At 36.6% G+C, this 13929-nt stretch overlaps 1 protein-coding gene across 9 annotated transcripts in view; it reads right to left on the bottom strand.

Moving 5' to 3' along the window:
* Positions 1–2705: 2705 nt before the first annotated feature.
* wdfy3 (WD repeat and FYVE domain containing 3) overlaps positions 2706–13929 on the bottom strand; it is an 88921-nt gene continuing 77697 nt past the window's right edge. For all 9 annotated transcript variants that reach the window (XM_067408166.1, XM_067408161.1, XM_067408167.1 and 6 more), the window contains 19 exons: positions 13823–13908; positions 12748–12828; positions 12615–12669; positions 12412–12531; positions 12098–12215; positions 11910–12016; positions 11015–11168; positions 10814–10905; positions 10404–10616; positions 9784–9931; positions 9310–9464; positions 8329–8487; positions 7946–8125; positions 7436–7618; positions 7246–7336; positions 6671–7036; positions 6153–6264; positions 5793–5990; positions 2706–5137 (listed from right to left, as the gene is read on the bottom strand). In XM_067408166.1, the coding sequence (XP_067264267.1) occupies positions 5017–5137; positions 5793–5990; positions 6153–6264; positions 6671–7036; positions 7246–7336; positions 7436–7618; positions 7946–8125; positions 8329–8487; positions 9310–9464; positions 9784–9931; positions 10404–10616; positions 10814–10905; positions 11015–11168; positions 11910–12016; positions 12098–12215; positions 12412–12531; positions 12615–12669; positions 12748–12828; positions 13823–13908 (2739 nt within the window). In that variant the 3' untranslated portion in view covers positions 2706–5016. The remainder of the gene's footprint in view (positions 5138–5792; positions 5991–6152; positions 6265–6670; positions 7037–7245; positions 7337–7435; positions 7619–7945; positions 8126–8328; positions 8488–9309; positions 9465–9783; positions 9932–10403; positions 10617–10813; positions 10906–11014; positions 11169–11909; positions 12017–12097; positions 12216–12411; positions 12532–12614; positions 12670–12747; positions 12829–13822; positions 13909–13929) is intronic.

Consider the following 13929-nt stretch of genomic DNA (forward strand, 5'->3'; position numbering starts at 1 on the left):
GTCTATTAAGTCCTTTAGGTTTTTCAGTTGAGATCTAAAAATATTTTATGATTCATTGAATGCAATTACTAGAAAAGTAGTCTGTAGAACTTGTTTTACTTCTATGATGCAAGAAAATATGTAAACTGAGCTTTTAAAAAAGTCTTCTGAAACTTGCATACAGAAATAGAAAGATTACTGTTACATGTATCCACATGTAAAAATGTTCTCATCATGATGTTATTCCAAACTTGTATAACCCTTTTCTCTGATTTAAATTGAAATGACAGTCTCAGCCACATTCACTCTCAGTGCATTTTTTCCCATATAGTGAAAGTGAATGGTGACTAAGACTGTCGAAAGAAAGTAAATCATGCAGGTTTGAAACAAATGATCATTATTTACAGTACTCAAACTTACACTGTATAACGTTCTCTGGTACCCTCTAAGCATGAAACCATCTTGTTTTCTTCTGAACTTCACCTTCAACTTCAGCAAAATATTGTCCTCACAACATTTCTACACAATACTTAACAGTATTTGGATGAGGTGATTTTTTTTTCATAAATGATCAGAATGAATAAAGTGCAAGATCTGTTATTTTACTAAGAAACTTATTTTTTTACTTTAGTCTTGTAATGGCAGGCTATGTAAACATTGCAGCTACAGTGAATACGGTTGTCACTCTTCTGTGTATGCACAGAGTGTACTTACAAGTGAAATCCATATCCTACAACTGAATTCAATCAATAGTGACGGCCGAATATAGGCCCAGATGTTAAAGATAATGTTTGTCCTGCTATTATTTTTTTTTTACTTTGGTTAAAACTCCAGTCGGGTTAAATTTCTGGCATTAATGTTTCTTGTTTACTGCCAAGTCACCAAAACCTTGCTATAGTTATTACAATGTCAACTATTATGAGATTGTGTATACCACTGATCTATAATAGATATCCACCGATCAGGCATAACATTATGACCACTGACAGGTGAAGTGAATAACACTGATTATCTCTGATTATTATATTAGGCAGCAAGTGAACATTTCATCCTCAAAGTTGATGTGTTAGAAGCAGGAAAAATGGGCAAGGGTAAGGATTTGAGTGAGTTTGACAAGGGCCAAATTGTGACCGCTGGAAGACTGGGTCAGAGCATCTCCAAAACTGCAGTTCTTGTGGGGTGTTCCTGGTCTGCAGCTGTCAGAATCTATCAAAAGTGGTCCAAGGAAGGAACAGTGGTGAACTGGCGACAGGGTCATGGGCGGCCAAGGCTCATTGATGCACGTGCGGAGTGAAGGTCTGATCCAACAGACGAGCTACTGTAGCTCAAATTGCTCAAGAAGTTAAGATATGAAAGGTGTCAGAACACTCAGTGCATTGCAGTTTGTTGCGTATGGGGTTGCATAGCCGCAGACCAGTCAGGGTGCCCATGATGACACCTGTCCACCTCTGAAAGCACCAACAGTGGGCACGTGAGCATCAGAACTAGACCACAGAGCAATGGAAGAAGGTGACCTGGTCTGATGAATCACGTTTTCTTTTACATTACGTGGATGGCCGGGTGCGTTGCTTACCTGGGGAACACATGGCACCAAGATGTACTATGGGAAGAAAGCAAGCCAGTGGAGACAGTGTGATGCTTTGGGCAATGTTGTGCTGGGAAACCTTTGGGTCCTGCAATCCATGTGGATGTTACTTTGACAAGTACCACCAACCTAAGCATTGATGCAGACCATGTACACCCTTTCATGGAAACAGTGTTCTCTGCTGGCTGTGACCTCTTTCTGCAGAATAATACACCCTGCCACAATGCAAAAATGGTTCAGGAACACAACAATGAATTTGAGGTGTTGACTTGGCCTCCAAATTCCACAGATCTCAATCCAAGCGAGCATCTGTGGGATGTGCTGAACAAACAAGTCCGATCCATGGAGGCCCCACCTCACAACTTACAGGACTTAAGGAATCTGCTGCTAACATCTTGGTGCCAGATACCTCAACACACCTTCAGGGGTCTAGTGGAGTCCATGCCTCGACGGGTCATGGTCATAATGTTATGCCTGATCATTGTGTCTATTTGTTTATATAGTTCATTGGTGTACACACAAGACAGCAATTTAGTTTACTTTTATTAATTTGTGTATTCAAATAGAAATGTCATGATGCTGTATTATATTTTAGATAATATATATATACATTAATCAATTTGTATTTTTAACACTGTAGTAAAAAGGATATTATAAAGTGTCATAACAAACAGATGTGTGGTTTTAGAACACTAATCAGATTGCAACACTGTCTCTCACTTGCTTTCTCAATACAGTGGAGTGGTTTACTGGACACCCAAATTTAAACATGCATGTTGCAAGAAGTCTGAAGGATTCATGTTCCACTAGAATGGATCGTTTCTCAGACAAATGAGCGTTCAGCAGTGTTCCTGGAAACCAGTCATCAAACACCTCAGTGCTTTCATCAGAGACTTAATACCGGGCTTCGTTGTAACTGTTAGTGATTAGGACAAACATGTGTTTCCAAGCACAATGAATGCCGTCTTGATCAAACACTATGTATTCAACAGCTTTGATCCAATTTAAAAAGTGTGAAATCACCACATTTGTCCATATATATATCTTTATACATTTTCTAAAGTCTCTATTTATAACGAAGTTCCTGGCCTTATACATTGGAAGTAAAAATGGAAAAAAACTCATTTGACACTGGTGGTGGTAAACAGCAAGTATTTAATTGAAATTAAATTAAAAAGTATGAGTACCATATCTATTGCGTCATAATAACAGGTATAGGGGTTATTTATGGGGGGAGGGGGTTCATGTAATTGTTTTTCAACACAAATATACAATGAACATTCAGCTACCACAGTTTTGCACACTAGATACTGTAGTAATGCAGTCTATCACAAGACCACCAAACAGGGACAATCCGTGTGTATTTCATCAGTTCGATCAGTCCTCAACATCCATACATAGAATATAAAAGTCATTCCAGAATCATGGGACATGTTCTCTGTATATCCACCTAAAACAGTACACAAAACCTTCAGGATCGACTCGTTAGATAATGCCATAAAAAATGAGCCAAAGAAAGAAAAAAACAAATAAACAATGCCAAAACATGTACAATACACTGACACAGAAAGTCAGTTGTGTTAGACATGCAACAAGTAACCAAACTTGCTGAGAAATTACAAAAAAAAAAAAAAAAAATCATAAAAAAGAAAACTTTATAATTGCATAAATACTTTGTACAGTTCATCTTACTGTAAAGAAATGCACCCGTTCAAAATAATAGCCCACAACTTAAAAAATGCATCTGATAAAACTCCATGTCTTTGTCTCATCTACATGTCAAGGTGCAAAAATAATTTCAGATTGATATAGCCGTTTGATCTTTGAGCTGCTTGTCGACAGCAAAATCCTAACAGCTTTGTGATGTTATGATTGCACACTGAATTACAGTACTTTAATACAGAATAATTCAACTATAATGAGTGCATATTAGGCTGTACGGAAATCATATAACAGTGAATAAAACAACTGCAACAATTTTTTTCATCTTTTTAAAGTTGTGTCAGACAGTTTAAAGAAAGAAAGAAATTCTCTCTATTAATAAAAGCAGCACTTTTGATAGGTATTGCCCACAGTATCAAAAAAAAAAAAAAAAAAATCAAAAATCAAAAACAAACAAACAAAAAAGGAACAGATGAAACAACAGACTTTCTATTTCATAGTCTTGCCTAAGGTACGGAGAAACTAGGCTTCCAGTCCTTCAAAAAGTGTTAAATCCCTTTTTCTTTACACATGATAACTTTCAAGCTACAGTCTTTTATCAAATGTATGTGGAGTGAAAACATCAGTAACTATTGCTTTCATAATCTACAGACGTTTAAACTGGTGCAACATCGCAAATAGTTCAAATTGAGATTAAGAATAAGAAAATAGTGAAAAAGTAAAAAACAAAGCTAGTGTTAGAAAGTAACATTTAAGTCATATTAGTTATGAGTAACATAAAGAATTGCATTAAGGACTGTCAGAGAAGTCCCACAGTAAAATTTACATAGGCAAAACAGCCCATATGAAACGTATATGAACTCTTGACACTTGTTTCATATTATAGTCTATCAACTGACTTTCTGTCTTTGAAACGCATATAAAAAGGTGGTGGAATCATTTAAAGGTTGAATGAATCCTGTCATTTAAGAAAATGATTTAAAGTGGTAAAAATCATCAGTCTTTAATCTAAATTCAACATTTACATACTTTCACTGACCTATACTGTTAAAACACATGATAGTAGTTACAAATCAAGGCAGTTTAGCAACAAAATTTAAACCGAAAAACTCTGTCTATGGCAACTGGCTGATACTGTGGGCAACACTTTAACAGAACATATAAAACAAACATAATAATTAAGCTTTTGCATAACTAGACAAGCTAGTAATGTCAACCCACAAACATTTATCAACATTCATAGTCCCCAATATTATTCCCGCTGGGATGCTGTGACTTGTGACGTTGACTACACACACACACACACTCACATTTTTGTTCTTTTAAAGCCAAGAGTGATTTTTAACATACTGTAATACTATATTACAAGCAATGTGTTGTTTTCATTTCTTTTTTTTTTATCTCTTAATAATGACTTTTTGTTTCACTGTTTCTAGTTAAAAATGCCATTGTAAGTATTTACAATATAAACAAATGTCATCTCGTTTGATCAGGAAGCGTTTTATACCCATTGCTTTTTCTAAAATCTAAACATTGCTGACTGTGGATGGTGCGAATGAGATGACGCAGCATACTGCAAAAGAAAACGCATGAATGGAAAAGTAAACTAACAATCATCTCTCTTTAATGTTCACACTTCTGCGATATATGAAATTATGAGCATTAGAGATCCCATGTTGGTCTACGTCAGTGATTTACCAATGGGATTTTGCACGGGGAGAGGTGAAATGGGTTTTTTGAGGGTGGTTGGCATTTTGAGCTTTGGGCATGTGATGCAGGGTGAGGGTGATCTAGTTTCTTGGGCTTTCTTCAGAGCCCCGCTCATGCTGCAGGTTGTAGTAACAGTTCTGACACACACGCACAGGAGAGGAGATTTTCAGCCGCTTGATCTCTGACTGAAAGCGACTGCACCTGAGGGAACGGGCAACAAATTGTGAAACACTGAAAACCAGCTGAAAATGATTTAGTCACTGAAATTATAGTCATATTAATTATAAAGACATTTTAAAGATTACACACAAAACACAAAATTTCTAAAACACAAATAACACAAATAACACAATAAAAAACAAATAAAAAAAACCCCCAAACAAAATAAAAAACAAAAACCCAAACCAAACCAAAACTAACAAAAAAACACCCAAACAAAAAATCAAACAAAAACAAAAAACAAACCAAACAAAATAAAAAAACAAAAAACCCAAACCAAACCTAAAACAAAAAAACAAAACAACCAAACCAAAACAAACAAAAACCCAAACCAAACAAAAAAACCCAAGCCAAACCAAAAACCAAACAAAACCAAAACAAACAAAAAAACTAAACCAAACCTAACAAAACAAAAAACCCAAACCAAACCAAAAAAACAAAAAAAAAAACCCAAACTAAACCTAACAAAACAAAACCAAAAAAAAAAAAAATAACCCCAAACCAAACAAAATAAACAAAGAACAAAACAGTTGCAATGGTCTTTTCCCAATGGGTATAAAAAATATTATAATAAATAAACGCTTAAAATTGATTTAGTCCATATATTGTAAATATCATCGTAAATAATCTGTCTTACTTCTGGCAGAAGACCTGGCCACAGTTTCTGCAGTGGTGGCGTCTTTCAGTGAGGGAGAAACGCACGGTGCATCCGGAGCAGCTGTCCACCTGTTCGTCCTTCACCCAGTGATCTGCAGTAGAGCGTCCTGGTTGATCACTGACAGACCAGCTGAACACGCGGCCACGGCCGTCACCTACCAGTATCTTACTGTGGTCCCTGAGTACACAAGAACAGCTTGTTATCAGCTGTTATCTTGTTAAGAGACAATTCATTTGAGACCCTCTGAGCAAACACTGGCATGTCAAAGTTAAATCACATTAGAGACACAGTAGAAAACAGTCTTTTATCCACATTCCAGCACAAACACAGAGTACCTACTTTGAAATGGCAAGCGAGGTGATTTCCGCAGGATGAGCATTGTCCTTGCGGTCAAACGCTGTGTGCATGGTGAGTTTGCTCCGGAACACCAGCTGTCTCTCCCATCTGTAGCCTGTTCAGGAGACAAAGCGAACAGTAAAGACATGCCAGTTGCTCACATAAAAAAAAAAAAAAAAAAAAAAAAAAAAAAGCACTATCAGAAGAATATTCCAACACAAGATAACAGCACTTGTATGCAGATGCTAATGCTAAACTGAGTTAATAGCCACACTTCTAAAACCTATGAATTTAAATACATTTTGGTTACATACATTTAATTCATTTAAGGATTTACTGATCTCACTTTGGTTTACATCAAAAATGTTCAAGTAAATTATGTCAATTTCATAATTTGAAATAAAAAATAAATTAAAATAATGAAATCTATTAAATTCGTTTTAAATGAGCAATAAATTAAATATATATAGGCTATTTATAAAAAAAATCATCACGACACAGCTGATTTTAATCTACTGCACCTGGTTTTAGTTTGTTGTAGGACCGAGCCTCCATTGTACAGGGCTGAAGAGGCTGTGGCACTGGCCCATGTGAGGGTGCTGAGTGCGGTTGGGAATGTGGCTGCGAGGAAATTCCTGGTCTAATCTGGCCCTCTGAGTAGTTTACAAAAACAAATCCGTCCTTCTCGTCAATGCTGAGTGTGTCCGACCAGCGGCGGGAGTCGTCAGAGCCACTGTCCACAGACCAGGAGGCTCCGTTGCGAGGTTTGGGTCTGTGGACGGTACTGCTGGGCTGACTGTTTGAGGTCCGAGGCTTGGGGTCCTGACTGAGGCTGGCTTCCTCGCCCTCAGACTCACTGCTGTCATCGTCTGGAGCGTCACGACCCTCTGGAAAAACAAGATTTGAGTTTATTTAATCTGAAAAGATCCAATAAAAGTCAAAATAAATTCCTATAATGCATAAGACAAGCTAAAACTGCTTATAGCTAAGTTAATCAATTTAATGCATTACTTATTTTATTTAATACTTTCATATCATCTTTGCAATATAACAGCATAAATGCCATTTAAAAGATGCAAAGGGGGGGATGTTTTACCAATCTCTCCACAGCAGTCTGGCACTTCGGGGGGCTCTACAGGGTCTGGAGCAGGGGTTTCTGGGACTTGCAAGAACTCAGTTCTCCAGAACTACAACATAAAGTCACTTGTCAAGAACTGTTATCTGTTGAACACATTTAATGACACAGAATGAAAAGAAAGAATGTAAATTTAGGTGAAGGCCGTTACCCTGACAACTCCATCAGAGTGTCCTGTAACGATAACATTCTGTGTGTCCCACTCGTTCATCTCTGACACGCAGCAGCAGAGGATTTGTTGGCTGCGGCCGGTGAAGGTGTTGGCGCTGGCGATGGGGCTTCCATTAATGCTCCACACATGGATGTAGGTGCCAGCACAGGACACGATATCACCCTATACCCAGACAGAGTCAGAACCAAATCACAGAATACTTCAGTTACTTCTGAGGCATCATTTTATTTTGAAGCATCATAAAAAGCAAGAAATTAAATCGGTAAGCTTTTTCAAAATAATAACGTAACAGCATCTCACTTGAGAAATAGAAATTTGCATTACAATTTCTGAGAACTTGATGTACAGATCAAATTAACTTCATACAAAAAAATATTTGAAGAGTTGGCAATCAATTTTAATTCTGAATAATCCAATATTATTGATTATTTTATTGCCCCAATAAAATTTAAAAATGCAAACTTTTAGAAAGCATTATTGTGGGCTCACAGTAAGCTCGTTGATGCAGAGTGCTGAGACTGGAGCCCGGTGGCCCCTTAGCTGGGTGACGAAAGACAGCTTATTCAGGTCCCAAATGATACACGTACGGTCCCGAGAGCCACTCACGATAATGTGGTAAGCTGATGACGCTGTGAGACATGTAACTGCATCTGTGTGGCCCAGAAGAGCCTGGAAACATACATACATATATTAAATCAACATACAAAACAACATACAAAACATACAAAAGTAGGTTTAGCAAATGAGTCTAAAGGAAAATATAAATATATTATTTGGTTTAAAATCCCCAAAAATGTGAGTAAAATGAATCAAACAAGCACAGCATTAAATCAAATACGAAACAAAAGCTATCATGTGCTAATAACGGTTACCTGTTTGAGTGTGAGGGTCTTGGCTTTCTCTTTGAAGGTCCCGGTCTCCCAAACACAGATGGCTGTGCTGAACCCTCCAGTAATGACGAGTTTGGGATTGGGGCAGATAGAACATAAGATCTGCCCCCACTCAGACAGACACTCATATACTATCCCTGCCTATGAGACGGACACAACACACAAACATCAGACAGTTGAGAAAACTTTATATACAGAATAAACTAACAACACAAGCTTTATAAAAAAAAAAAAAAAAAAACTACTACACAGTGAAATACAAATCATCTGAACAGCATTGAAAAGAATGTTTCCACGTCTACATTTTATATCCCTACAGAAATGATTTTTGAAGATAAAAATAGAAAGAAAATACTGCAAAAAATTTCAAATGCTTTTGTTAACTCAAAGAAACTCTCGGAAATTGTCTATAAATGCTGCTACTCAGCAAAATACAGAAAATATTTACTTTACCATTTAAGTCTGAGGTCAGTAAGTAAATAAAAGTAAATAAAACTTTTATTCAGCAAGGTTGCATCAAATTGATCAAAAGTGACAGTAAAGACAAAAATAGACAAAAGAAAAAAGACAAAAAATATTTCAAACAAATGATGTTTTTAAATTTTATATTCATCAATATTTCTATAAAATATTAAGCAGCACAACTGCTTTCAACATTGATAATAAGAAATGTTTCCACCAAATCAGCATATTAGAACGATTTCTGAAGAATCATGTGACACTTAATATTTCAATATTACAGTTTTTATCAAATAAATGCAGGCTTGGAGAAGAAAAATTGACCCCAATTATTAACTCTAGTTAATATAAAAGTAAACCTAACATTTTTTAAGACACATTTTATGAATATGCAAAGCTTTGTAGATGCTCTTGTCCCAAATGCATTTTACGATCTGACAGCCATTCACAACAGCTGCTAAAAGCACTGTAAGTAAACAGAAGAACTTGTATGTTGCAAATGACCTTGTCAGACTCATAGTTGGAGAGGCGGCAGCTGAGGTCCGCGTAACCCCAAGCAAAGGTTTTATTCCAGGCAGGAGGAACCAACACCTTGTTCTGCTCAACAGCCAGAATACCCTTGTCAGTGCACACGATCTGACCCACTGGCTCTTTTAGCTCTGTAAGTGACACAAATGACACACACACAGAGCTCATTTAAATGCTCTTCACTGTATAGCCAGAACTGTTTGCAATGTTTAAAAAAAAAAAAAAAAAATTAAATATATATTAAATATATATATATATATATATATATATTTTTAATATGAATAAATAGTTATTAAATGAAGTAGATGACATTTATATGTTTTACATATTACAAAACAATGAATATGACAAAATATAAAACTAGTAGTAGCGACAAAAAAATGGTATGTGATTCAAAAAGTGGGCTGTTTGGTTGAATGCTACTGTACAGCTCCATCCATTCTGCATTACCTTTGACAGGGGTGAGTGAGGGGCGCAAGTTGTCCAGATGATGGAAGAAGATCTTGTCTAAGGTGGAGTTGACTGTAACAGGCACGCCAGGTACCTCTCCATTTGACTTACTACGGACCCGCTTTGGAGGATGGGGCTTCTTAAACAGCTAAAAGAAAAGAAACACAGAGGTTAAACTGGATACCGAATAAAACAGACACCAGGATATACTGTACAGTGGTACCAAAAGGTATATGGACACCTAAGTCACAAATAATGTATGAATTTAATTACATTAAATACAAAATATCAAACCAAATAGCCTCGGTAAAACAAATCAGAATAGAGCTTTTTTTCAGAACAACCTTTCTTTTCTTTTCTTTTTTCTTTTCTTTTCTTTTCTTTTCTTTTCTTTTCTTTTTTCTCCTTTCCTTTCCTTTCCTTTCCTTTCCTTTCCTTTCCTTTCCTTTCCTTTCCTTTCCTTTCCTTTCCTTTCCTTTCCTTTCCTTTCCTTTCCTTTCCATAATTTTAACCAACTGGTGTCACAGGGATTTTTAATAGATGTATGAAGTCAACTTTGCACAGGTGTCCTAGCAGAATAACCACAGACATAAAACATTTTTTAAAATGAATTTGCTAACCTGTTTTGGGATCTGGCCGAAGTTGTTGATGAATCCAATGGTAGCGGTTTCTTTAAGTGGGTCATTAATGTTGTAGATGTCGACCTGGCCCTCATAGAAGAGATGGTGGAAGACATTCACTGCCTCCACCGCAGGAGGACCCTGCTGCTTGTAACCAAAGATCAAGTCGATCCATTCATGCAGATGGGAGCTGACATAGTCACACTCCAAAGCCTGAAAAAACACACACAGACCCTAAAGATTATGAACCTGTTTCTGGAGATGGCCTTCAGTTATTCTCTAACATTAATGCTAAAATTGGGATTAGGAGAACAGTATTAATAATCTGTGGATAGGATGAAACAACGACACACAGAGCCTCTTTCTGACCACCGACTCCATCAGGGACAATGTATTTTGATGCCAATTACCTCTCTGTGAACCCTGATGAACTCTCTCGGGTCTCCTTTTGCCCATGGAGGCAGAATAACATCTCCAAGCTTGGTGCCATTCTGTTTACTCCCTTTAGGAAAGATCGATCAATTTAAATAACATACTTGTATAAAAATTAAAAAGAGAGAGACTGCATTTAAGGTATAGATGATGAGGCTAGTTGTCAAGCTTATCCTCACCAAGGTCAAAGTTGTTGGAATTGAGCAAGAACTCAGGAAGGTAGAAGAACTCAGGGATAAGTTCCTTCACATCAGCCATGTTGTGTTTGGAAGCAGAGAGCCAAGCCTCTCGTACGCTGTGAAACATTCGGTCGGCCAGATCAAAATGTCCTCCCTAAAAACACAGATGAAACTAACATGTAACCAACAGCTTTAACCTCTCTTCAATCTGGATCAACTCTAAAGGCCTGTTCACACTAGGGATGATAACAATAACTATACAGTTTTAATAATCATTCTAATTCTATGAGAATAGGCAAGTCCACAACAACAATAACGATAATGACACAGAGGAACGATATCATTGGCATCACTATCAGAAAGATTTTTTTCTAGCTGAAGACATTGAAGACAAAAACATTAACAGCCAATCAGAATCCACATGACTTTAAACAGCTTGAGCACTTAGAAAAGCAGGCTTATAATAAAAAGAATGTTATCATCCGTTGGTGTGGGCACTAATATAGCTATCATTATAGTGTGGACGTTAATATATGTCCTTTAATAACAACATCCTGGCAGAAACAAATGAATATCTTTATTTATGCTTATAAACTAACTTTGGGTGGGAAAAAACACTAAATAAGAGTGCGGAAGATGCTGTTTATTATGAAGACATGTTATGTGGATAGCTATGTAGATTTCGATGCTATGTGGAGGCTTTATTTAGTAACATTTATTACAAAATCTAATTCCACCTACATAACAGTGGGTATAGAAGAATGAAAGGACCGGTTTCTGTAGTTTCTGTAGAAGATTCAAAATTGTTCTATCACTCCCAACAAGAATAACTAAAATACAGAGTTAGGAGAAGAAAGCAACAAATGAAGAAAAGAACAAGCCATGTAAGACGAACCTGAAGCCTGAGGAAGATCTGTGTGAACGGTTCCATTCTGACCAGATATGAGGCTACGATCATTGCAGAGGAGTAATGAGTGCCGTAATGATATGCTGGAGTCTCGCCTATGAAGAAACAAAAGCATGTTTAAAAAGTTTGCATAATCAACACAACTTACGGATCATTAGCAGGGGTTTTTGACTCACCATTAGGATCCTCCCAGTCTTTGAATCTTTTCTTGTACTGGATCAGTCTGTCATCTGTCTGAGCTCCCATTGGTTTGGATAAGTTTCGGAATGTCTTTGGATTGTTGAGGTCCAGTTCCTGTGGAATAATTCAACATCTTTAACTAGCTGAGAAAGATTTAAGCTCAGACTGATCAAAAGAAAAAAAAACACAAAACTGGTACTAAAGTACCAACAGAATGTAAATGTACTGATAACAGTGTAACAGCACAGCTCCCTAAATTTTTTTTTGCTGTAGCATTTATTACAAGGAATGATCAAGGTCATGTTTGTACCTCAGAATCAAAGTCTGCCAGGATCCATGGAAAGACTGGATACTGCATCAGGTCATTGTATGACCTGCCGGCCAATGTGTTGAGATGCATCAGATATTGGAAATTACTAATTTCTCCTCTCTGCAAATAAAGAGAGTCTTTCATGAGCAACACTGCAGAAACAAAACAAATAGACAAAAAAAATTTATGTGAAGATACCGCACCTCCCATCTTTGGGTCACTGACTTCTCTCCGACCAGCGTACTAAGAAGACCAGACCTATTAACCAAGAAACACACATATAAATGTTTATTTGGTAAATACACTTCATAATCTTATAATATGATGGTAACTTACCCCTGTTCCACACTGGTGTTTGGACGTTGCCCAGAGACAGATTCTGAGCTGTCGGCTAGTGAGGGAACAACTGCCAGGAACCTAGAAAACAAGATTTGGCTTTAGCTGCTTTGAAAGTTTGGAAATATGTTATGCTAATGCTGGTGTTCCACTAGCTGATTTTAAGTTGTATGCTTCAGAAAATGCAAAGCCACAAATTGTAAATGCTGATTGACATCAGTGGTGACAGCGTAACTAAGCATTTTTGAGGTTCTCCTACATTTAAATGACTAATAAAAAAGATAATGAAGGCAGAACAGTCCGTTCATAGAATTGTTTGCTGAAATACACTCCCTTTTCAAAGTTTTTTAAAAAAGAAATGAAAACTTCTACTCATAAAGGATATATTAAATTTATAAAAAAGTGTCAGTAAAGACATTTACAATGTTATACAAGATTTGTTTCAAATGCTGTTCTTTTGAACTTTCTAGTCATCCATAAAAAATATCTTTAAAAAAAGTATCAGTTTCAAAAAAAAGAAAGAAAAAAAAGTCAACTGTTTTCAACATTGATAATATTAAGAAATGTTTCTTGAGCACCAAATCAGCATATTAGAATGATTTCTGAAGGATCATGTGACACTGAAGACTGGAGTAATGATGCTGAAAATTCTATTTGTGATCAAATAAGTGATGCCCCCGTGAGCATGAGAGATGTCTTTTAAAAAAATGTAAAAAAATCTTATCGACTCCAAATCTTGGAAAAGTGTATTTCTCTCATTTTCTACATCAAGTCTCGAAGGGACAAAAAGACAAACACATTTACTGATAAAATCATCCATGCATCTTAGTGTAGTCTATTACAGTTGTTTATGAATGTGCAGTACACCTGTTCTAATAAAGTCAAACTTCACTTGTTGCTAAAATGGGGAGGCTGCAGTGTGTGACAGGGAATCTGAGAGAAGGTCATTTAGTTTGTAACCATTTTGCCTTCTTAATAGCTGAGTGTGACAACATCTGACATGACAGAATGAAATTGAATCTAAAATGATCAAAACCTGTGACATCCACATTCAAAATAGAGCTGTTGGCAATACCTCTGATACACTTTGTTCCGGACTCCTTTTTGGAAAGCCAACAAATAATTTCTTCCATCCCCGGAAAACACTTCTACTGCCATTGGCTGTGAGAAAGACAGCATAAT

The sequence above is a fragment of the Chanodichthys erythropterus genome, chromosome 13 (genome assembly GCF_024489055.1).
Source record: "Chanodichthys erythropterus isolate Z2021 chromosome 13, ASM2448905v1, whole genome shotgun sequence".
Classification (NCBI taxonomy): Eukaryota; Metazoa; Chordata; class Actinopteri; order Cypriniformes; family Xenocyprididae; genus Chanodichthys; species Chanodichthys erythropterus.